Source organism: Orbicella franksi, chromosome 5, assembly GCF_964199315.1.
Source record: "Orbicella franksi chromosome 5, jaOrbFran1.1, whole genome shotgun sequence".
In the NCBI taxonomy this organism is placed as follows: domain Eukaryota; kingdom Metazoa; phylum Cnidaria; class Anthozoa; order Scleractinia; family Merulinidae; genus Orbicella; species Orbicella franksi.
In genome coordinates, this window is record NC_138149.1 from 1,878,694 (window position 1) to 1,901,722 (window position 23,029).

The window sequence follows — 23,029 nt, forward strand, 5'->3', positions numbered from 1 at the left end:
GCTAATGCTACAATCAGAATTAACCTACTTTGACAAATTTCCAAGTAGATATAACTCATAGACTGCTTTTCTCACACTTCAAGGGTCCAACAACATGTTGAAGGAACAAGTATATTTGCTTTTGGACAATTTTAGTTAAAGCAATAGTAAACGCGACAAACCGAATTCAATAATAGTTCTATTATTAGATGTTTTGGTGTGCAGTATCGCTTTATATTTTTACTCGTTGTTTGTATTTTGACTCGCCCTACGGGCTCGTCAAAATACGGCACAACTGGTAAAAATATACAGCGACACTACCCAACAAAACATCTAATAAGATATATTTATAATCCATCACGTATTTTCACTCGCGCGCGACTGGTCTAAACGCGTCACGTGACTGAATACTCGTCCCAGTAAAAACTGGGGAATATCCGAGTGATATTCCCCAATTTTCAAATCCGCGCGTGTTGCGAAAAAACTTTAAAGGATAATAAACACAATAGCTTTTATTTGGCCCGAAAATATTCTCCGATATTTGTCCCTGGACATTATCTATTCCTCAAAGCTCACAGTGTTCCTCGAGCTACACTCTCGGAGAACCGTTCGCTTCTCGGAACAGATAATGTCCAAGGACAAATATCCGAGAGTATTTCCGCGCCAAATGGAGGCTATTGTTTATCTGTCTTCAGCTCACAGAATAGTGACTGAAGTAGCTCAATCACGGTATTTTAAGTAATTTTGGCCACATGCAAAATTACCTTTAAATTGAAAGAAACCGGATACTAGTAGCTTATTAAAGTAGAGAAACACCAAAGAGATAATAATAAACAGTAAAGGAACAAGGATGGTAAAGGATGGAAAAGATTAAAACGGATTACAAAGGACGCACTTAAAATATTTAGGCAAAACTTGTCAAGATGCGCAAACCGAGACGTAACTCCTTTAAGACCGCCATGGATTAGCCATTATCTGAGCCTCTGTATGCACTTTCTTCCGGATACAATTAAAGTGGCGATTATTGCCATTGCAAAACATTGTGCTTTGAGACTAAAACTTACTCGGTCTAACTCTTAGTTGCCGTGCTCGAGCCATCCCAAGAAGGATTGAGTGCTTGTCTCCAATGTACACGGTTTGATTCTCTTGTTGGCCATTGTACCATCTGCCCGCAAACACACCTGGGATAAAAGCGTCATTTAACCAGCTCCAGAGCTTCTCCTTATCGTTAACCTATCATAGAGAAAAGAGAAAGAGAAAAGGTAAATGGACCGGTAAATACCGTAAATCCTCGAATTAACGCCCCCCCCCCCGCCACCCCTCGAATAAGCGCCCCTCCTAACGGCCGAAATCTAAAATAAGCGCCTCCTCGAATAATCGCCCCCCTCCCCTCGCCCCCCACCCCCCCCCCCATTTTGTGGGCGAGTAATGAGACAACAAAGGATGTATAGTTTTCGTCATGTAGAGCTTAGATTTGTACATTGTTTCAGTTTGTGAATACGTTAAGTGAACACGTTGAACACGTGAAGTACTAACGGTGCCGCGATTTAAACTTTAGCATCAGCTTTTTATGTCAATAAACAGTTTATGTTGTTGTTTACGCGCAGATGTATTAAAAAAAATGACCTGCAGGCCAAGATTTGGGAAAAATTAAATAAGCGCCCCCCCCCCCCCCCCCGCCTCGAATAAGCGCGCCCCGTCTTCTCCCAAATTTGAAATAAGCGCCCTGGGCGCTGATTCGAGGATTTACGGTATACGAATGTTATTGAACTAACACGAGGTCCATACTGGGGTAATATTTCACTTGCTCCTTTCTTTCCCCAAGGGTATGGACCCAGCCGAAATCGCTTCCATTCCGCAGGTCTTGTGTCGCCACGTTCTAAGCTCTAAAATAGGTTGGACTCATTCTCAGGGTGCGTTCGACTGACCTTATTCCAGAATAAAAATATCACTATTAATTCCGCATTATTCCAAATAGCCAGTTCCTTTTCAATGCTCAATTGAAAACCTCTCTAACAGCATAGAGCGGTTTCCAATTGAATATCGTAAAACCAAAACCAAAGTAATCACTTAAGCCAGTCACAAGGGACACAGACCAACGAACCAATCAATAATCGAAGTAAATACATGAAGCTGACGCGACGCGCGGGAAAACATATGCGGGCGAGTCTCGATTGGTTATGTATGACAAAATGGCGCGAGTTTTTTAAGCCAATCGTGTAGCATGATACGACAAAACCAATTTACTTTTCGACATTCAATTGAAAACCGCTCTAACTTAGTTGAATTAATTGAAGAACATTTCGCTTTGGTTTTAAACATTATGCCTACTGTTCGTACTGCTCGTTGAACTGAACAGCTCAACAAATGAAAAACCAAGCGAATCCACATGTTTACTCAGTTTGGAGTTAAACCAGACTTGTTTCATTGTTGACAGTACTTACCTTTTCAAAGTTTGGTAACCCATCCCGGATGGACTTTGTCATGTGATATTGGTAACTATTCCGGTTGCCATAACACAAGACCATCACCATGAAGATGAACAGGACGTAAACGACAAGCTCGAGGTAAAGAATCGACAAGTTCTTTTTCTTTAGCTGTTGTTTCCTCATGTCTTCCACTTCAGATAGCTTCATTTTCCACAGTCGCTGTTGTGAGGGGCTACTTTTAGCTGTTTCGTGGCTTTGGCGTCCTTCAGATCTACTCTTTTTCCATTTGACAATGGCGGCGAGGAATATCGCTATGAATAACACTTTAGCAGGTTCTGTAATTGTCACATCCTTCCCCAGTGATACAAGCACTGACGTCAGCCACTGCTCGCTGGTGCTCTTTCCCCAAATCAAGCTGTAGAAGATGGTAAACGTAGCAGAAACAACACAAGAACTAAACAAGAAGAACCAGGCCAGGTAGGTAAGCCACTTCGCTTTACGACAGCACTGAGTCTCACTTGCTCCTTTCTGAAAAAGGAATACTGTCACAATGTTTATGGGTGCAACGATAAGTGCACTTTTAAAAGTGATAATGATTTGGGCCCACGAGAATTTCAGGGGTCCTACTTGTAGCACTTGCTCAGATTTACCTTCCAACTTATAGAACGTCGCGTTAGCAAACATGGCTGTAAGCAGCACTGACAGGCAGCACGACGCTCGCTGTACTCTTGTAAAGCGGCTTCTCCTCGGCTTCGCTAGAACTGAAACCCAAAGATGGGTTTCAGTCAGACCTCTCCACCAACGCTTTAGCATCTCGTGTCTAAAAGTGCCCTCATTTGGCGCCTGTTCAATGATTCGCTCAATTCGACCGTCTTCTCGCTCCAGGGCAAGCCACTGGCTGCTGGTAAATGCCCAAGCGTGATTCACCTGTTCGTCAATGACAACGATTTCTTCTAGAAACCAGGAAGGGCTCTCACCAGAGTTGTCATGACCAATTCGCACTGCCTGAATCGTACCAAGAGACTGACTAAGATTAAGAACAAACACATCCGTGTTTCCACGAGTAAAGAGAAAATTATCCACGCCAGGCTCGTCTAAGTTGAGCTGAACAATTCCGCTGCTTCCTTCACTACCGTACATCTCCATGGCAACCTTAGCTGTTGTACCTGAATTTCTCCACACGCCCGTGGAAATGATTATCCGATAGATGTGTGAGCAGCTTGCTGTGGAGGGTAGATGCACTGGCAGACTAGTCTAGGAATCAAAGTGGATTTCATTAATATATGTACTGTGAGATACTAGACCTGAAGTTTTAACGGCTCAAGCTAAGATCATGATAACGAATAAACTGGAACCCCGTTAAAACGGTCACCAATGGGCCATGAAAATTTCACAGCATTAATGGGATCTATTTTAAGTGACATCTTTGTGAAGGAAATTGTGTTTGATTTGTTAACGACAGAGGTCAATGACATGTTACAGGCGTTTGAATAAACAAGAGAATCGCTCAATATTTTTTCTTTTGTTTAACCAAACAAAAAAAACAAAAAAACACAAATGCGTATTTGGTTGGTTGTAAGTTGGAATTTCAGAACGTAATCGTTGGCCGTATTAACAGGGTGGCCGCATGAACGCGTTTTCTTATGAGAAATATGTACGGGCGTTTCGGCAGGACAAAAACACCTTTTTTTACAAGCTGCTTTTGTATGAATTCCAAAATTGTTGAACTGAAATTGTTGGATTCCAGGGTAGAACCCGGCAAGTTCGTAAAATGTTCAAAACAGCGGATTTTACAGTTGAACCCAACATTAATTCTTATAAATCGATATGGTTAAACTTCCTGCAATAAGTCATGTTGTAACTTAGTTTCATATGTAGGGCCGTAAGGAAGACTACAGCCTTGACTGTAATTATGCACTCTATTGAAAGAAATTGTCCTCTTCAATGCTTACATTTCTGGCGTTTTTTTTTATCCGCTTTTCTGACGATAAGCAGCACGACAATATAACACAGGAGAACTACAGAGATCGTCACAATAACTGCAACGTTTCCAGTTTCTTGAAGATTCTTGAACTCCACTGAGACCTTGTCAAAATCAATGGGATTCGGTTTAATCAAAAGAGCTCCTCCAAATGAAGTCAGATGATTACAGGAGCAATTAATAAATCCGTTCAATGTTGCTGATAAAACCTGGTAAAAAATAAACGGAAAAAGAAAACAGAATTAAATTAAATCATTTAAAATTCTCCACATTATCATTTGTAGTACGTAGGCTAGCAAAAGCTGATCACGCTGCTTGTAAAACGTCCTATCAAAATTAATTTTTTCTCTGCCAGTCTGTTAAAAATTTCATCATAAAAAGAATTTCACCACAGGCTTGAAATAATTACTTCATTTCGGATTGGTTCATAGAAGGCAAATTTGTCGTAAACAAGCTCTAGAGTGCTACAGCCTGTGTCCAAAAACTACTAAATGCCCTGGACAGTGGCCGCGGATTACTCTTTCATACCAGAATTTCAGAAGCAGAGGCTTCTAAAGATCACAAGATTGCAAAATTGAAAATGACAAATGAGACCTGACTAAAGAACGTTTATACTACTCACCCGACAGCCCTCTGCTATCCACTTTTCCCTCTCCTCTGACCAGAAGACACAGCTCCCAAGGGCTACCCTCAGAGTATAGTTTTGATCCGATTTAGAATCGTATACTGGCACCACAGTTACATTTTCGCCCTGAGGGGGAGTGGGAGGGGGGTCCTTGACCTCGACACATGAACGCTTTTGACGTCTGTTTCCGAAACATGATCTTTTCTCCCTCTTGTGAGAGTTTGTTCCACTTCTGTCATAGCCTTGCACTCCAAGAAAGTACTTCCCTGGTCGCTTGGCGAGAGTTTCTATTGGACTCGTTAGCTGGGAGCATTTAGTTTTGCCATCCTTTCTGCCATGCGCACCTGGTGACCAAACACACTTCTCGCTCTTCGAGACAGTGGCATTGAGGTCATGCTCTTGGGTGGTTGGCCGCTGACCATATCGCAAGTACACAAACAGATTTGTATTTGCCTCAGTAGGCGTGATTTCCAGCATCATCAGGGTATTTTCGTACTCAACATCAATTACATGAAAACGCAGATTATCATTCTGGGTGAAATACTGCCCATTTTCGAAGGAGACCGTCTGGTTTTGTAATGGTGCAACGATGATAACGTTGTTTGAGAGATTTGATACTTTGATCAGCTTGCGTGAGTCATCTTTTAAGTCCAGAGCTAAGACATCAGAGTTGACTCTTTGCTTAGTACTGTCCCAGGTGTAAGGATTGAATGGGATTGATAGCATCTGCAAAAAGGACAAAAACTTTCATCAACTGTCCGGCATTAATAACGTTAAGAGTGTGTCCGCGAGAAAACCAGGCAGAACCAGGCAGCAGGTGATACAGCTAAAATCACCGATTTCGCTCAAACTTGGCACAAATGTTGAGTTTATTGTTGCGAAAAAGTAGGTCAAAATATTTTATTCCCTTCAAGTTAGGAGGACCCCCTGCGAAAAATGGCCATTTGACACTAAATATGCATATTTAACTAGCCATCTCTGGTTTAGTATTTCTACAACAAGAAAAACGATGTGAAAAGGAAATCCACTGGATCATGTGCTACAACTATGAGCCTAAGAGCACAGATATTCATTTCAACTGGTCAATTTGATTTCTCTCCATGGCTTCATCTTAGGTAAGGTGGATATTTCGTAGTGTCGTGAATAGCCTTTAATTGATGGCAAATATCTGCAATGGGCAAAACCAGAAGCATATCACCTAGAATAGGTGATATGCTTCTGGCAAAACCAAATACACATTATTCTAACCTGGATAGTCCCCCTAACTACGGAAATTACGTATTTGGTGCGGCAAACAACATTAAATTCGGCAGGGTCTGTCGCACTATGCGACGTTGGAGCGGCAGCTGATTCATACGGCGTTCTCCTCATGTGTCGAACCTAATGCATAAATTACTGTAATGTATTTTCATATAACGGGACTCGTGATTGGCTCAAAATTGAGTGACGTGACCAGTCATCCATGAAGCTCAAAGTCGTCGCTGAAAATAGAGACAACAAAATACCAGGATGCCTTCGATTTATGAGAAACGGGACTGTATAAGCGAGTTTCTTTAGCGCAAATTCATTTTTTTGCTTTTTCTTCGTGAAAATAGCCCAGCTTATTAGATTTCCCTTTAACAAGTCGATTTAACCGGGCGAAAACCTGTCTAAATACAAAGACTGAACCTCGAGTTTGAATTTGCTTCCCTAAATATTGCTATAACAGCATGATAACAGCGAAATGTTAGTCACAGCTTTTCTATTTGGACAGAGTTCGTGAATTTAGAGCGCATATTTTCGCGTCGAAAAATGTTACCTCCGGCTTCCCGAATTGAGTTCGACGCAAGTACGCCGTCTGAACCAGCCGTCGCTCCAAAGTCGCTCTAAAGTCGAACTTTATCAAGTTTGGTTCGGCACACGAGTGGAGCGGCGTTTCAGGACCGGGCCTGAAGATACATTCAGGCGGTACGCAGCTCTTACAAGGTTCGCTCTGATTGGTCGACGTAGTTTTAGGATGAAACAATAATCAACCAGAAGTGGATTAATTAAAGAAATATTAAGAAATGAATACCAAGAAATAAATTTAGAAGGAAATATAAAAAAAAATTGATGGGAAAGGATATCAAGAGCGTAGGTCGAATGCATAGGTTGATTTAAGTTAGTTTAGCCTTGAAATTCTTTGTTACTTTCTTGAAATAAAAAATGCTTCATGCAAATGTATAAAGTAAGGATGAAGATTTGCCCAGTTGCCCTTGTTGCCCAGTTGGCCATGTTGCCTTCTTACCCTTGTTGCTTTTGTTGCCCTGTTGCCCTCTTTGCCCTGTTGCCCATGCAATGTTAACCTTGTTGCGCGGCTGCCGCTGTTGCCCTGTTGCCCATGTTAACCTTGTTGCCCATGTAGCCCTGTAGCCCTATTACCCTGTAGCCCTGTAGCCCTGTAGCCCATGTTGCCCATGTTGCCCTGTTGCCCTGTGTTCCTGTAGCCCTGTAGCCCTATAGCCATGTTGCGCATGTTGCCCCTGTTGCCTATATTGCCCATGTAGCCCTGTAACCCTGTTGCCCAGTAGCCCAGTAGCCCTGTAGCCCTGTAGGCCATGTTGCCCTTGTTGCCCATGTTGCCCTGTTGCCTTGTTTCTGTAGCCCTGTAGCCCTGTAGCCCTGTAGCCCTGTAGCCCTGTAGCCCTATAGCCATGTTGCCCATGTTGCCCATGCTGCCCATGTTGCCCTGTTGCCCTGTGTTCGTGTAGCCCTGTAGCCCTACAGCCATGTTGCCCATGTTACCCATGTTGCCCATCTAGCCCTGTTGCCCTGTAGCCCATGTTGCCCTTGTTGCCCTTGTTGCCCATGTTGCCCTTGTCGCCCATGTCGCCCATGTTGCCCCGTTGCCCCGTTGCCCCGTTGCCCGGTTGCCCGGTTGCCCGGTTGCCCGGTTGCCCGGTTGCCCGGTTGCCCGGTTGCCCGGTTGCCCGGTTGCCCGGTTGCCCGGTTGCCCGGTTGCCCGGTTGCCCCGTTGCCCCGTTGCCCCGTTGCCCCGTTGCCCCGTTGCCCCGTTGCCCCGTTGCCCCGTTGCCCCGTTGCCCCGTTGCGCCGTTGCCCCGTTGCCCCGTTGCCCCGTTGCCCCGTTGCCCCGTTGCCCCGTTGCCCCGTTGCCCCGTTGCCCCGTTGCCCCGTTGCCCCGTTGCCCCGTTGCCCCGTTGCCCATGTTGTCCTTGTTGCCCTTGTGGCCCATGTTGGGCTTAGGTTTTAGATATTATTCAACCAAAATATGTGACGGGTTTTGTCGCTAACTTCTAAATTAAGAAAATGGACGTTGAGAGGCCTACAGGCTGGAAACTTGTGAGATTGACTGTGGGTTTCAAGGTACCAACTGGATCTGTTACAACTGAAATAAGGACACCCATTGAAATTGGATGGCTCATGTTTATTCTTTTCTCCATCTTCAACATAAATCTTCCATGTAACTCGTCTTGCATGGATAAGAGCACTCTATTTATACTAACAAAATACGTGGTTACATCATTCGACAATTTTAAAGAAGGTTGCCGGAATAAAGTCAGCTTGAAACCTGAAAGAGCCTGATTAAACTCATCTGCATGTTGACTAAAGTCAGTTTGAAACCTCGATAAATACAGCTGATTGGTGGTCTCTAGAAAGGTGTTTTGTAATGTCCATCCAGAGAGTGTACGCCTAGCTTAGAAAGCTGTGTAAAGCCAGCATTAATTTACAACATAAATTGAAAATTGAGGTTTCTTTTGCCTAATCATTTCAGTTTGTTTAGCGTAAAATACATTCTTTCTATTAACCGCGAATGCAAATTGTTATTTGTCGTTATATGCTGTCAAAAATTGCTATAAGTTTGCTGAAGGTAAATTATTTAGTGTACTATTTCTACAGGTTTCCACTCAAAGAAAACTCCTAAAACGTTAAAAATCCTACTTTTATGCTACTTTAGTCCATGTGAACATTAATCTTATTGAAAGCAATAATTTCCCCTAACACTTCGCAGACATCTGTTCTGGGAGACTTGCGACCAATGGGCAGGAAAATTACTTCGACTACTTCGTGAATTTAAGCTGCCATGGGAGGTGGCTTGATAGGGGTTCGTATACTGTTAATTGTTTAATGGACATGGAATCACGTCAAGACAATCATGATAAATGTGTGCTTGGATGATGTTATTAGTCATCACTTTCTATCCCAGGAGTAACCCGAAAACACTGAGCCCCGGTCCGCGGACTACCCTATGGAGCGGTCCATGGACTACCCCTACGGACCCCCTCTACGGACCACCCCAAAATAGTGTAAAAATAATAAATCAAGATTTCACTTATGGGTTGTCTAATAGATTCAAACTCGTGTCGGTGATTTTTCGAGTGTTACACTGTGCAAATGTAACAGACTTGGATTTTTAACACCCCACCCCCCCTCCTAGAAAGAAATTGCCTAAAAGCCGTTTTCAGCGTAAGGAGATGCCAATGTTAAAAAGGAAAGTTCTTACCTTCCATTCGTGGCTCAATCTGGCTATGGAAGATATATTTTTAGGCCGTTTATTCTTGTTTGTATCTGTTATTCCGCTGAGTAAATTGTGAAGCCTGGAACGAGTTCACGAATCCACGGGAGGATGGGCTGAATAAAATGGCAGAGGGGAAAGAACACAAATTTCGAGGCTTCCTGGAGGCTTCCCCGTACGCATCTTTCGTATACTTTATGGCCAAAGCAAAGGAAATGGCAATGTGTAATTATATAAATTGCACCCAAGCCTGAATCCAGGTCTGCCCATTTGCACAATGTAACGTTCGAAATTTCGCCGTCACGAGTAATCTATTAGACAACCCGCAACTGAAATATTTATTTATTTTTATTTTATTTTGGGGGATGGTCCGTAGAGGGGGTCCATAGAGGTAGTCCATGGACCGCTCCGTAGGGTAGTCCGCGACCCGGTCCATTGTGGGGGTCCGCGTGTTTTCGAGTTACCCCTATCCCAGACCGCCATCTTTCATCGCCTTTTCGCCAAACTGTATACGTGTATTCAATTTTGGATGGCCGCTCTCCGGCTTTCAAATTGGAATGACCAAAAGGTGGCCGCGGCTGCTTAATAGAGGTGGCCGGTTAATAGGGTTTTCTTGCAGTCGTTTACAAACAATAATTTCAGGACTTCGATAAATTACAAAGGCCGCCTGATGCTGACGGGTGGCCGCTTAATAGTTGACTGTGTTTACTGTATTTTTCAAACAGTGTTAAAGATACTGTGTTTTTTTTTTTTTTTTTTCATGTTTGCCTTGATTTATGCCGGTTTTATACTATGTTTATTTTGACTCGGCTTCCATCAAGCACTTTGGCGGGCTTTTTGACGCACCTGGACAACCCTAGACATTTAAATGTTCCTAAGCTTTGTGTTGTCTGGCCGCTATAATTGGCTTTAAATTGCCTGCCATCATAGCGAAGCAAAGGAAAATTTCTCTCTAACCGAGGAACTAATCTCTTGTGAATGGTTTCTTGAAATAGAGTATAGCTCTCTTTTCAGAGATTATCTAATGCCCTTGGTTTTAAAAAGCGAGCATACATGCTCTTGGAAAACTTTGATCTGGTATTGTCTGATCATTTGGATAAGCCAAAAAGAAACACTGGACAGTTTAAGAAACAAGTGGGTGGAAATACTGGAAAAGGTTAAAGGTAATTGGAATCAATCCAGTTCTCAGAAAGGATGAAATTCTCGGGAAACTTAATGATACAATCCAAGATAGAATTGCTGGAAAAGGTTGGACTGCAATTTAATGAATTTGCAGAGCTAGTACTGGAATACGTTAACATCGACATGGAAAAGTACCTAACACTGTTTGCCAGTCAGTGAGGTGTTCAGGGCGCAATTACAACACCTAACAACAGCATGATTACAGTTGAACCTCCACTAACGGCCCCCTCTCTAACAACAGCCACTTTTTGTTGTCCCAGCGGACAGTCCATACATTCACAACAGCCACCTGTCCACAACGGGAACGGCCGCTTAAACGCATTACAACTGCCAATTGTAAATAACTTCTCGACAACCACCAGTAAATCAACGACTGATGAACAGTGTATACATGCCCCCCCTTCAAAACAATTTTAAAAACATCCACTAAATGAGATAGGAGAATGACGTAAGTTACAAGGTACAACGTAGAAGGTAGAATTCGTTAGGACAAGTACTTAGGAGAGAGGGTGGAAATGACTGACTACTTCACAGCATTGGGATAGGTACCAGAAGGAAAAAGGGTGAGAAGGAGAACTGAGACCACTTGGAAGAAAGACTGTGTAGAAACAAAGTAACAAGGCTAGGTGTGCAAAATGGACAGTGTTGGACTGAGAACATGGCAGCCTTATGCGCCTACTGGCGTGATGAGAACAGATGATAATGATAAAGTGAGAAATAAAATTAGATAGTCTTGAAGATGGAGTTGTGGTGATGGTAAGGAAAGAAGATCCTCCAAGATCCTCAACTGGGAGCTCATCTGCAAAGTCCCCATATCCAATCCCTCAAACCCCAGGGCACCAGAGTCAACTGGCAGACATGAAACTAGTTTGTCCATGTCAGAAACCCACCAAATCCCACCAAATGAAAATGCAGGGGATTTGCTATATAAAATATTGGAAATGATGGACATCAAAATACTCGTGGAGCATCCCTCACTGAATACAATCATGTTACTTCCCACCTTAGGTTTTGTTCCCCTGAAACATTATGTCTATGGAATGCTAATATTGCATCAGGTCTCTATTTAGAAAAAACAGTTCAAAAGCTAAGCTTCAGCAGCTTCGTTTATATTTCCTTGGTTTCTTATCACATTTTTAAAATTAATTCATTGCATCAAACTTAACAGTACAAAGTTACTCCAAATTTACTTCACCTAATTTCAGTTCTATTCATGAGAAAATGCCTTGGTTAACGCCCAGCTTAGTACGTAGGGACAAGGGCATTTGATCACAAAAAACAGACCGAACCAGAAAACAAATTAAATGTTAAATAGAATAGAGTGGTTTTCAATTGAGTGGCAAAAGTAATCAGGCAATAATAAGGTTTTGGTTTTGCTATGGTTTTAGATTGGCTGATTAGTCTAACTGGTGAGTAACTGTTTAGTTTTGGTTTTACGACACTCAGTTATTGAAAACTGCTGTAAACAAATCAAATAACAAATAAAATAGACAGTCAAATCTGGTAAAAATAAATAAGGTCACTCTGATCAAACAGACCCATCAATAGCTTAAAATTCTACTATGTTTGTACTCCCAATGTAAGCTTACTTAAACTAAAATAATACTTCTGGTTAACATTTGCAAGAATTATCTGCAAATAAGTTTTTAAACTTAGCTCTAAATATTAAAATATTTAGAGCTGTTTTGATAATTCGTGGGAAATAATCTGCTTCAATTCTTAAGGGCCCATTAACCGATTCATGCGCGCACTCGCACGCGTTGCTAAAGAGGTGAAATTTCACTTCCGGTCACTTACGTCAACCTGAGCACGGAAAATAAAAACAACTCAAAAACTTGCAAATTCGAATACATTTTAGATGTTTTTCTTTGTGTTTCGCAAAATGCAAAGTAAAAAAGTACAAGCAAAGACAAAATAAGAGAAAGACAGAAAAACAAGAGCAATAGAAAGAGAAAAACTAACTCTGTGTGGCTTTGTTTGATCTTACCGAAGTGCGCTGGTAGTGTAAATTGCGCATGCACTGATAGGGGAACTTCCAATAGATATCGCGCGCACTTCCGGTTTCTTTAAATGCTAAAGGAAACGCGGTTTTTTATTAAATCCAGCCTTTTTCAACGAATTTCCAATAAAGCCAACGTTGGCAACATAGCTATGCATTCCTTTTTCGAAATCATGCTTTTTTCAGAAAATTACAAATTTTTCAATATTTTGAAATGCTCTCAAAATCTGACCTTTTAGAAATGAAACAAAATCGATGCATAACGTAATGAGGATTTAATTTCAAATATTAAATCAATGTAAAAAATACCGAGAAAGTAATTTGCCTGAGAGCCTTTGCATTTTTTCTGTATTAGTCACATGACGATGGGCATGGCCTGATGACGTCATCCTAGTGTTACTCGTCATGAAAAAGTTGAAACACATGAAATAACTCTGAACTAACTAAAAATGAGGAGGTTAGATGAGACTAAATTTTCCTTAGCAACGGCTCGAAAAGATCGGTTAATGGGCCCTTAACGTGTAATGCTTGGAGAAAATCTGCACTCAAAACGCAAAAACGCCCAAATGGAAACGTGATGCAAACCTGTTATAATTCTTTGTTCATAGATTAACCGTTGCCAGGCTTTTAAAAACTGAAGAGGAAAACACACCGCTCCAAAACAACTCACTCTGTTCAATTTTGCGCTTCGCGATTATCGTCCGCCGTGTTGAATCTTAAGTACCCTATTGTTTCCGATTGTTTGATCGAGCCAATCAGGAGAGACCTTGTAAGAGCTGCGTACTATACATACATTTTGTTGTAAAGTTACGAAATATTTGAAAGAAGTGTCCCAAGCGCTTCTTTTCACCAAATTTTTACTCGTAATCGATAGGAAAATGCTTAGCTTGATATTTCTTGTTGATTTCGAGTTAGGTTAAGACAGAGAAATGGCTTTTTGTGTTTTAGTGGATGTTCATGAAATGGCCATAAATGGTAAACTTGTATGTAAACAGTACGCCAGCACAGAAAAAAATATTGAAGTCCCTAAACATTTTATGGCTTTTTTGAGAACTTTATTGATTGCTCTCACTATCCAGGTTAGAATAATGTGTATTTGGTTTTGCCCATGGCAGATACTTGCCATCAATTAGAGGCTATTCACAACACTACAAAATATGTACCTTACTTAAGATGAAGCCACGGAGAGAAATCAAATTACCCAGTTGAAATGAATATCTGTGCTCTCAGACTGATAGTTGTACAGTAGAACATGATCCCGTGGATTTCCTTTTCACATGGTTTTGCTTGTTGTAGAAATACTATACCAAAGATGGCTAATTAAATATGCATAAATTAGTGTCAAATAGCCATTTTTGCAGGGGGTCCTAATGTTTTTCCCACAACAATTCACTCACCAAACCCCACATTTGTGGCAAGTTTGAGCGAAATCAGTGATTTGAGCTGTGTCACCTCCTGCCTGGTTTTCTCATGGACACACTCTTAACGGGTGTCCAATATGAGATATCCTGTTTACATACGTACGTACGTACGTACATGCATACATGCATGCATACATAGACTTAACTAATGCGTTGGAGATATTTAGCTAAAAATAGTTAATTGGCGACACTAACGCATAAAATATAAAATATAAAAATACTAACTTGTGTTTAAAAATGTATGGCAAATAACATTTGTAGACCTAGCTGCCTGTCCTTTTTTAATTCTTTAGTTATTTCAGGCAGCCTGGTCCCTAACTCTACTAATACATGTATATAACCTTGTAAAAACATTTTTGTCAGTCCAAGGGGAAACAAAGCTAGTTGTTGTCAGGGAAATTAGGAAAGAGATCTAGAGCTTTCAATAAGGAGTCAAATCCGTCATTACAATACAAAAGAAATGTATCTAGATTTAAACACCACATGAAAGGCCATGGTGCTACTCAAAAAACATTCTGTTTAGTGACTTTCTGAAACTCCATGAAGTACTACTAATAATAATTTGATAATAATTTAATAATAACTTATTAGTGTGGATGTTGTATGCTTTATTTCCGGTCATGAAGGGAACAATAAGTTTCTCAGTGTTTCTTGAGATGTAGTCGAGGGAAACATCTCAAACCACACTTTTCAGAAATGTCAGGATTAAGTAAAGTTTGTTTCCCTCAGGATGGTCATCATCTGGTGCTTGATACAATATGCATACCTGAGTGTCCACAAAACTTGCTCCTTGTATTCCGCTGGACTCCAGTGCTTTCTTTTCAGCCGGCAAAAAAAATCCAGCATCTTTATCTCCAATTTTTAATCCTACAAGTTTATCCGGGCTATGGCGTCCTAAGGTCATGGTCAGTCCTGTTGTCTCAATCGATATCATTTCTTCATCTGGAACCCTTAGGGCCAGCACTGCATCTCCAACTAAGCTGAGGATGTCCATGGATCTCATGACTAATTGTTTACCCTAAAAAAAAAGAGTTGTTTTCTAAATCAAACTCCAAAGTACTCACATGTGGTCAACCATTATCACAAGAAAAACAACAATTTACACAATGAATCAATCCAGGCAAAGCCAAAAAACTGAAGCAGATGTTGTCAAGCTTGGGAAAACATGTGACCAGCTGCAAAACCTATAACATTAGTAGAAAGGCGGGAAAGGCTTGGCGATTGCTTCAGAGCTAAGCAGTGAAAAAACATGCGTATGACCAGTGCCAAGTGTATGTGTGGAAATATGTGAGCTAAGTCATCTGTGGGAAAACATGTAACCTGAGTGCCTAGCATAGGAAAACATGTAAGGGGAGTCATGTGTGGGAAAACATGTAACCAGTGCCAAGCATAGGTAAACATGTAAGGCGGGTCATGTGTGGGAAAACATGTAACCAGTGCCAAGGATAGGAAAACATGTAAGGTGAGTCGTGTGGGAAAACATGTAATCAGTGTTAAGTATAGGAAAATATGTAAAGCGAGTCATGTGAGGGGAAACATGTAACTAGTACCAAGCTTGGGAAAACATGTAAGACGAGTCATGTGTGGGAAAACATGTAACCAGCGCCAAGGATAGGAAAACATGTAAGGTGAGTCATGTGGGAAAACATGTAACCAGTGTTAAGTATAGGAAAACATGTAAAGCAAGTCATGTGTGGGAAAACATGTCGGACCAGTGCCAAGCATGGGAAAACATGTAAGGCGAGTCATGTGTAAGAAAACACGTAACCAGTGCCAAGCATAGGAAAACATGTAAGGCGAGTTGTGTGGGAAAACATGAAAGCCGAGTCATGAGTGGGAAAACATGTGACCAGCACCAAACATAGGAATATTAAAACATGTAAGGCAAGTCATGTTTGGGAAAACATGTAGCCAGTGCCAAGGTTGGGGAAAATTTAACCACTGCGCATGTAAGGAGTGTTAGTGTAAGAATTTGTCACTTAATTATTACTGAAAAATGCAAGTTAGGTAATTATCGTCGAAGTTATAGATCAAAGTGTGTCCCTGTACATTTCAATGAAGTAACAATTGACAGCCATTAAAAATACAAGACGGCAAATATTAACCTTTTCTTGAAGATCAGAACCATCATCTCCTGATGCAATGACTGCTCCTGCCTTCAGCAAGCTGTTAAGACAGAAACCTAAGTTTTCTGCAGATTGGGTGACCAGCGGTATCTTGACCACATCTTTTGCTTGAGTAGTGTTCCATAAGAATGATGCCATTGAATCAATAGCAGACAATGAGGATCCCTATCAAAATCAGCAACAGAATGAGTTGTTATCTGCTTGGCTGAATCTGAGGCTACAATAGCTTTTCACAGCCTGTTGTAACTAACAATGGCTTATACACATGCGTGACTAGATATCGGAGTGGGATTCTCTCTTTATAGACGTCCCAAACTCGCAATTCAAGACATTGATCAAAACTTAATGATTATGTAAGCGCATCAAGTGGGACAAGACGACTCAAATCGTAGTTTGCATCAGGACCATTGCTAAGAAACATTGAACGTATAGTTGAAATGATGGGATAGCGTTTATGGGATAATGTTTTAGAACTTATGCCACTGTTTAACTGGATAGTTAATTGCCGGAAACAACCCAGCTGGTGCCATCTATGCCAACTCTCCCGGATTATCCGGGAGTCTCCTGGATACGGACCTAATCTCCCGCTCTCCTGTACGAGTCACCAAATCTCCCGGAAAAAGAAATAAAAGCGCATAAAATACATTTTTCTGACGTATTTCGGTCGATTTTTTGTATTTTGGGGAAAGTATTTTTGATATTTGAGAAATTTTTAAGATTTAATCTGAAGATCATTACTTTGAACCACATTTTTTAGGGTCAAAAGAGATAACTTTGGCGATCTCCCGGATTTTGATTTTTTTAGGTTGGCATCTCTGTGGTGCATTTAACAGTCAAAGTAAATGTTTCTTGGAATTAATTGACATTCATGGATGGCAATGATAAAACATCTATAAATATTATCAGTTAGTTAGAACAAAGGGAAATAAGCTTGATCTTAAAACATTCTGTGATCATGCAATATTCCTCAAGGTGAAAAAATCTGAGATTGAAATATTTAGAGAAACCAGGAAAGGGGAATCCCCTTTTCTGTTCATCTCCCCTTACCACAACCAGGCATCCTCCTGCTATACCCTCCCTCAACATTTATTTTGCTCACCAGTGATGTGTCAGACACTGTTTCTGTATCATGAATAGCAGACCCTATAATGGAGGAGCTTTGCAAAAGCTCTGGAAGACTTTTCAGTTGCAGTGAGACAATCTTTTCAATGATGAAATCTTGAATCTGCAATATATAGAAATTGTAGGGAGAACATTACCAGATGAGTTTCTGTATGGACATTTTTTCAGCACATTCCAGAAACAAATAATTGTTCAGCATTTGACTTAAAGCATATTTCCTGATACGTTAATAATAATAATAATAATAATAATAATAATAATAATAATAATAATAATAATGTTTATTAGCGGCTTATAAAAAAATTACAACTGCAAAAATTCTTAGGACAATATATATGTCAGGGAAATACTAACTTACAAACGAATTACAAATTACACATAATAATAATAATAATAATAATAATAATAATAATAATAATAATAATAATAATAATAATAATAATAATAATTGGCAAGATCCCAGGCAATACTAGAATAACAGAGCTACAGAAGACCGTCCTCCTTGGAACTGCTCACATACTTAGGAGGACTCTATCCATCAAGTAATCCAGCAGACTTATGACTGCCCTAGGCTCACGGATTGAACTCGGCACCATAAGTTAAAAGCGGCAAGGCTTTAAGGACTTATAATAATAATAATAATAATAATAATAATAATAATAATAATAATAATAATAGTAATAGTAATAATAATAATATGTTATTTAATTTTTAATAGTTCATCTTTTTATTCTGTAAATATTTATATGAGGGCCACTGTTTTTTCAGTTACTACTGTTCGGTGCTACCCTTGATATATAAAGTTGTATAGATAATCACGTGCAAATTAATTTGATTGGCTAATTTAAGCATATCAACACCACTGTGTAGGTATAGCCTGCATGCAAAATTCTACTATAATTTTCCTTCACGCAGAAAAATTGACATTTAAGAACCACCATCGCTAATTGAGCTTCAGTATTCTGCTCATTCTCTAGAATTCAAGACCATGCGCTAATTGGCTGCTCGACAATTAGCCTCGTTAAAAGTTGACTGTGATTGGCTATCTGTGTTTCAACACAAGATACTCGACATTATTTATGTGGCGTTTAATATGTGGTTTAATGTTTGGTATGTTTCTTATTGACTTGACACGTCCAGATGAGTGCTGATTTTTTTACGACACCTGGTAGCAGAATGACAGAATACTGTTGACAATCGTGAGTAATAGGAATCCATCCATTTCACTAAAATACTCATTTAATCACAGCAGGAATTGTCGATCGTAGGGTCTTGGGTGGAAAGAGTTTGTGGCTCGCAACAGGTTGAAGAATCACCTTCGTCGAGTCAGCACTCAACGAAGAGTGAACTGCGGAAGTGTCGAAAGTGGTCGGATGTGTCTTTTCCTTGAGGCAACTTGAGGGCGATCAATATCACAACAAAAATCCCCCTCAGTTTTACTTTAGACCTATTACTTCCAAAAATAACATGACTGCACTGCAGCGCCTTCCACAATTTTAAAAAGTTGGAACCTTTTATAAATGTGGGCTTAGGGTTGGTGTTTCAGAAAATATGTCTAAAATATATTACTGTATTGTACTTGAAGGAAAACGGTGTGTAAATGGTTTTGTTTCCTGGTGAATAATTGTTAGCATATTTTTTTGCTTTGGCATCAATGGAAAGAACCATGGGAAGGCCAATAAGTGATTTCCACTTTTCTTTGCTGGCCCCAATCTCCAAATGGGGAAGTGGAACTGATGATAATGATGATAAGCGGATGATGTTTCAGCTATGTACTGATGCAAAAAGTTAGGATGTGTTCCTTTTGCAGTCATGTATAATTAAATGATTTAGATGAAATTAGGGTTTGACAAACCAGGTCTCAGCAAGGCATCAATTTCAAAACAAATCTGTCACTGCATAAAACTATACACATTCAGTTCTCAACTCTGATATATGTGCAACTGAAAACAGACATTAAGATATTGTTTGTGTTTACCACCTGACAACTGATCACTGAGAGACTTGCAATCAACCCCTAAAAATGAAGAGACCTTTTTACCAACATTGAGGGTAGAAAAATATATCCGTTTCTTCAGGTCTCATGTAAAAAATTTGGAACAATTTGAGTTTTACTATATAAATGACTTGATTTTCTCATTTTATGGGTACTTAAAAAATTAGTAACTGAGGAAATGTAAACTCTAATAGTCTTATGGATAAAGTTTAAAAGTTTGCCGTGGATTAGAAAATATACAATGTGTTCATCACTTACAAAATAGGGGCTAAGCAATGAAATTTTCACTTTTCAAGAACAAGTGGTCAACCTATGATTTCCCCTTACTATAGTAGTAATACATTTTCATGTAGACAAGCCAAGTTAAGAAAATCATCAACCTAGGGATACTGTTTTGAGGTCACATTTTCTAATTATATTGTCAATATACAATGTCCACAATAAAAGTATACAAATTGGAGTAAATCACTGTAGGGGCATCCTCTCTTTCATAAACTTGTATTTTTGTTATGTACAGAAGAAGCAGCACTTTGATTTTGTCATCACCAGTGTGTGCTCATGTTGAACTTGTGTAGAAAATGTTCTGCCTATATGTTGGGGTTCACTGCAATGATTTCTGGATCCTGATCATTCCAAGGGAACTTTGTATAACATGTATGACATAATAACAGCAATAATATGTATACATTTTGTTTGCTCAATTACTGTTGCAGTTAGTGCAACTACAGGCACCATTGCAAATATGGCACCTGGCATTACTAGTTAGGCATATGCAGGCCAAAAGCTCTTCCTGTAAATACAATGTATGCAAATGTTTGCTGATTTCGGCAATGGTTATAATTAGTTTGTGATCAGTGATAGCATACAAGTGCGAAATGTTAGAAGTCTCTATAGAGGAAGAAAGTTTGATTAATTCAGATGATGCAGTAGATATCTTTTCAGCGGCCTCAACGTTCATGAGACGGAATTTGCAACGAACTGAAGGCTATTTTGAACACGCGTTGCCAGGATATTCACTCAATGAGTTTAAAATTCATTTTCGACTGACAAGAGGCACAATGGAAGGTCTGTGTAGAGTCGTCCAAGCTACAGGAAGAGTGCCACAACGGCATTCATTTGGATTAGACCACCAATTCCGCTCCAGAGACAAGTATCGGCGTTCGTGTGGTTTATTTCAAACTCGGAAGTTTTCTGACCCTGATCAGCCGCCATTTTTGTTGAAACACCAGGGAGCCAAGGGAGGCCTGGCCGCTTAAAAGACCATGAAAGGCATGGAACTGGTGATTAAGACAAGAAATCTGTAAATGGAACACAAATTTTCCATCGGGAAGTTTCCACAGGGAAAACAGGACTACCTTGTCAGGAATTCCATTTATTCGGGAAAATTTCCAGTGGAACGAACCAAAAAGTCGTGTTCCATTTACATCCCAACCGGAATTTCTGGAATGTTCTGGTAAATGGAAAACGCTCCCTATGTCCCCAGAGCCCTTTGATTCTCATGCCAAGGCCCTGCCAGCTAAGAGGAGCAAAAAGGGCTATGGGGACGAGAATGCGCACTGGTCTGATAAACTAGTGCCAGACCCCTATTGGGAAATCATGCACGGTGTCCAGTCCCTTATTTGTAGCCTTTTGCTATAGAAAGTTATTGATCACCGGAGGGAAACCGCTAAGCAAAATATAATTATGCCAAACTACAGAACAGAAGTACTAAATTGGAAAGCATGCAGACCTAGCTATGAGCTATAAACATTTGTTATCACACCGTAGTCAAACGGATTCGACACGGATACCCGTACTTCATTCAAACTCCTCTTTATAACACTTCATTTGAACTCCTCTTAATAACACAGCGTACCATACCCATTTAAAAACTGAGTTCATATTAGTTGCGTCGAGACAGAAGATATCAACATTTCTTGAAATTCCTTCTTTCAGTATAAATGACCATCCAGAGAAGCAGGTATCATCTACGAAATCTCATGGTGTGCACATCAATCAAAATATGAACTGGGAATGTCATATACAGAACATTTGAAAAAAAGATTGCTTCTGCATTGGGCACAATTAAGTGAATATGACATCTTATACCCTTTAATATATTAATTACTGTACATGACAGCCTAGTTTAACCATATTTTTATTACTGTAGTGTGGTCTGGGGCAACTGAAGCAGTGGTCTCTCTGAAAAGCTTCAGAAGATCCAAAATTGTGCAGCCCGTATTTTAATGTGTTCCAATCAATTATGTCTTTAATATTGATGAAATGTTCTGGGCACTGCGTTGGCATAAACTCAAATATCAAAGATTTAAATCAGCTGCTGTTATGACGTACAAATCTTTACATGGGATGACCCCTGTGTATCTGAGTTCTAGATTTGTGTTTCGAAACGGCATAACATCGTATCAATTAAGGAATACTGAAAATAAATTGGCTCTTCCGCAGCCCGGCGCCAATTATTTGAAGAAGAGTTTCTCTTGCAGCAGAGCGAGGTTGTGGAATAGCCTATCCAGTGACCTTCATGCAAAAACATCTTTACATGATTTTAAACTTAACATACGTCACCACAGTTTTGAATGAGTTTAAACACGGCATCCTTGGAAAGCAGCTCTTATAAGTATGTAGTTTCGGTCAGTTAGATTAGTTAGGGATAATAAGTTGATCTTTTATCATTTTATAATCTTTGCTGAAGGATTTACCGTGTATAAATTAAGAATGGCTGACTGCTAGGATCGAGAAACGCCGGTCAACGACCCATTTGGCAAATCGCTCATATTTTGCCCAAAGATACCCTTAGGTGACCTAATTCTAAAAATCATATTATAAGGTTCCAGCGAATTTTTATTTTTCAGAAATGCGCGAAAATTTGAAAGCGCGGTCAAAGTGCGGTTTTTCGTGTAATAAAATGACCGAAATAAGGTGCGAGGACGAAGCGCTGCTAAAGTCTTAAAATAAACTAAATTGACTTCAAACTTCACACAAATGTGGAACAACCACTCTAATTTATTCCTCGTTTTAAACTAATCTCAGATATGTTGATATAGTGGTTTTCCAAACCATTTTAAAAACACCTATGAAGCGTGTGAAAAATAACGACAAAATATTGGTCATGTTTAACAGCATAAAAATGCACCTGGTACCTCACTTTCCGATTATTTTACTTTACAGCCTTAAAATATCATTATTAAACATATACCATGCCAAGTTTCATGCTCGAACTCGCAGCATTTCCCTTTGAGAAAAACGAAAATCTATGTCAATGTGTTGGGCGCAAATAACACAACAATTATACACGAACAATAGACAAATCAATTCCAAAAGCGAAAGTAAAAGGCTATCATTAATCAATCAATTCAATCAATTAAGCAATTCACTGCTATCAGTAGAAACATAATGTCCTCATAATGTCCACTACATAAAAACTGTTTTTAGACGTTTTCGATCAAAACATAGCGCGTTAACTTTGCTTAATTTCCTGTCCGCCGTCATGTCTAGTTTGTCATCCCGTGTATTTCTTAATGTAAACAACACTGTGAATGGTTCTCATAACAAACGCACAGAGGTTTCCTGGAACCTCGATGTTTTCGATTCACCAAAACGCTTTGAGTTCGTCAAGACACAATAATGGGTCAACTTGGAATGCTGTTTAGCATTAAGGACGTTAAAGGACTGTAAATTAA

At 39.9% G+C, this 23,029-nt stretch overlaps 1 protein-coding gene across 1 annotated transcript in view; it reads right to left on the minus strand.

Annotated features, from left to right (window-relative positions):
- Positions 1–23,029, minus strand: part of LOC145488540 (polycystin-1-like protein 2) — a 36,496-nt gene that overhangs the window by 1,862 nt on the left and 11,605 nt on the right. Inside the window, exons 5-11 of the mRNA XM_081467426.1 lie at positions 17,334–17,459; positions 16,214–16,399; positions 14,875–15,126; positions 5,012–5,740; positions 4,363–4,598; positions 2,415–3,660; positions 1,044–1,212 (exon numbers count right to left, since the gene is read on the minus strand). Of these exons, the coding sequence (XP_081323552.1) occupies positions 1,044–1,212; positions 2,415–3,660; positions 4,363–4,598; positions 5,012–5,740; positions 14,875–15,126; positions 16,214–16,399; positions 17,334–17,459 (2,944 nt within the window). The remainder of the gene's footprint in view (positions 1–1,043; positions 1,213–2,414; positions 3,661–4,362; positions 4,599–5,011; positions 5,741–14,874; positions 15,127–16,213; positions 16,400–17,333; positions 17,460–23,029) is intronic.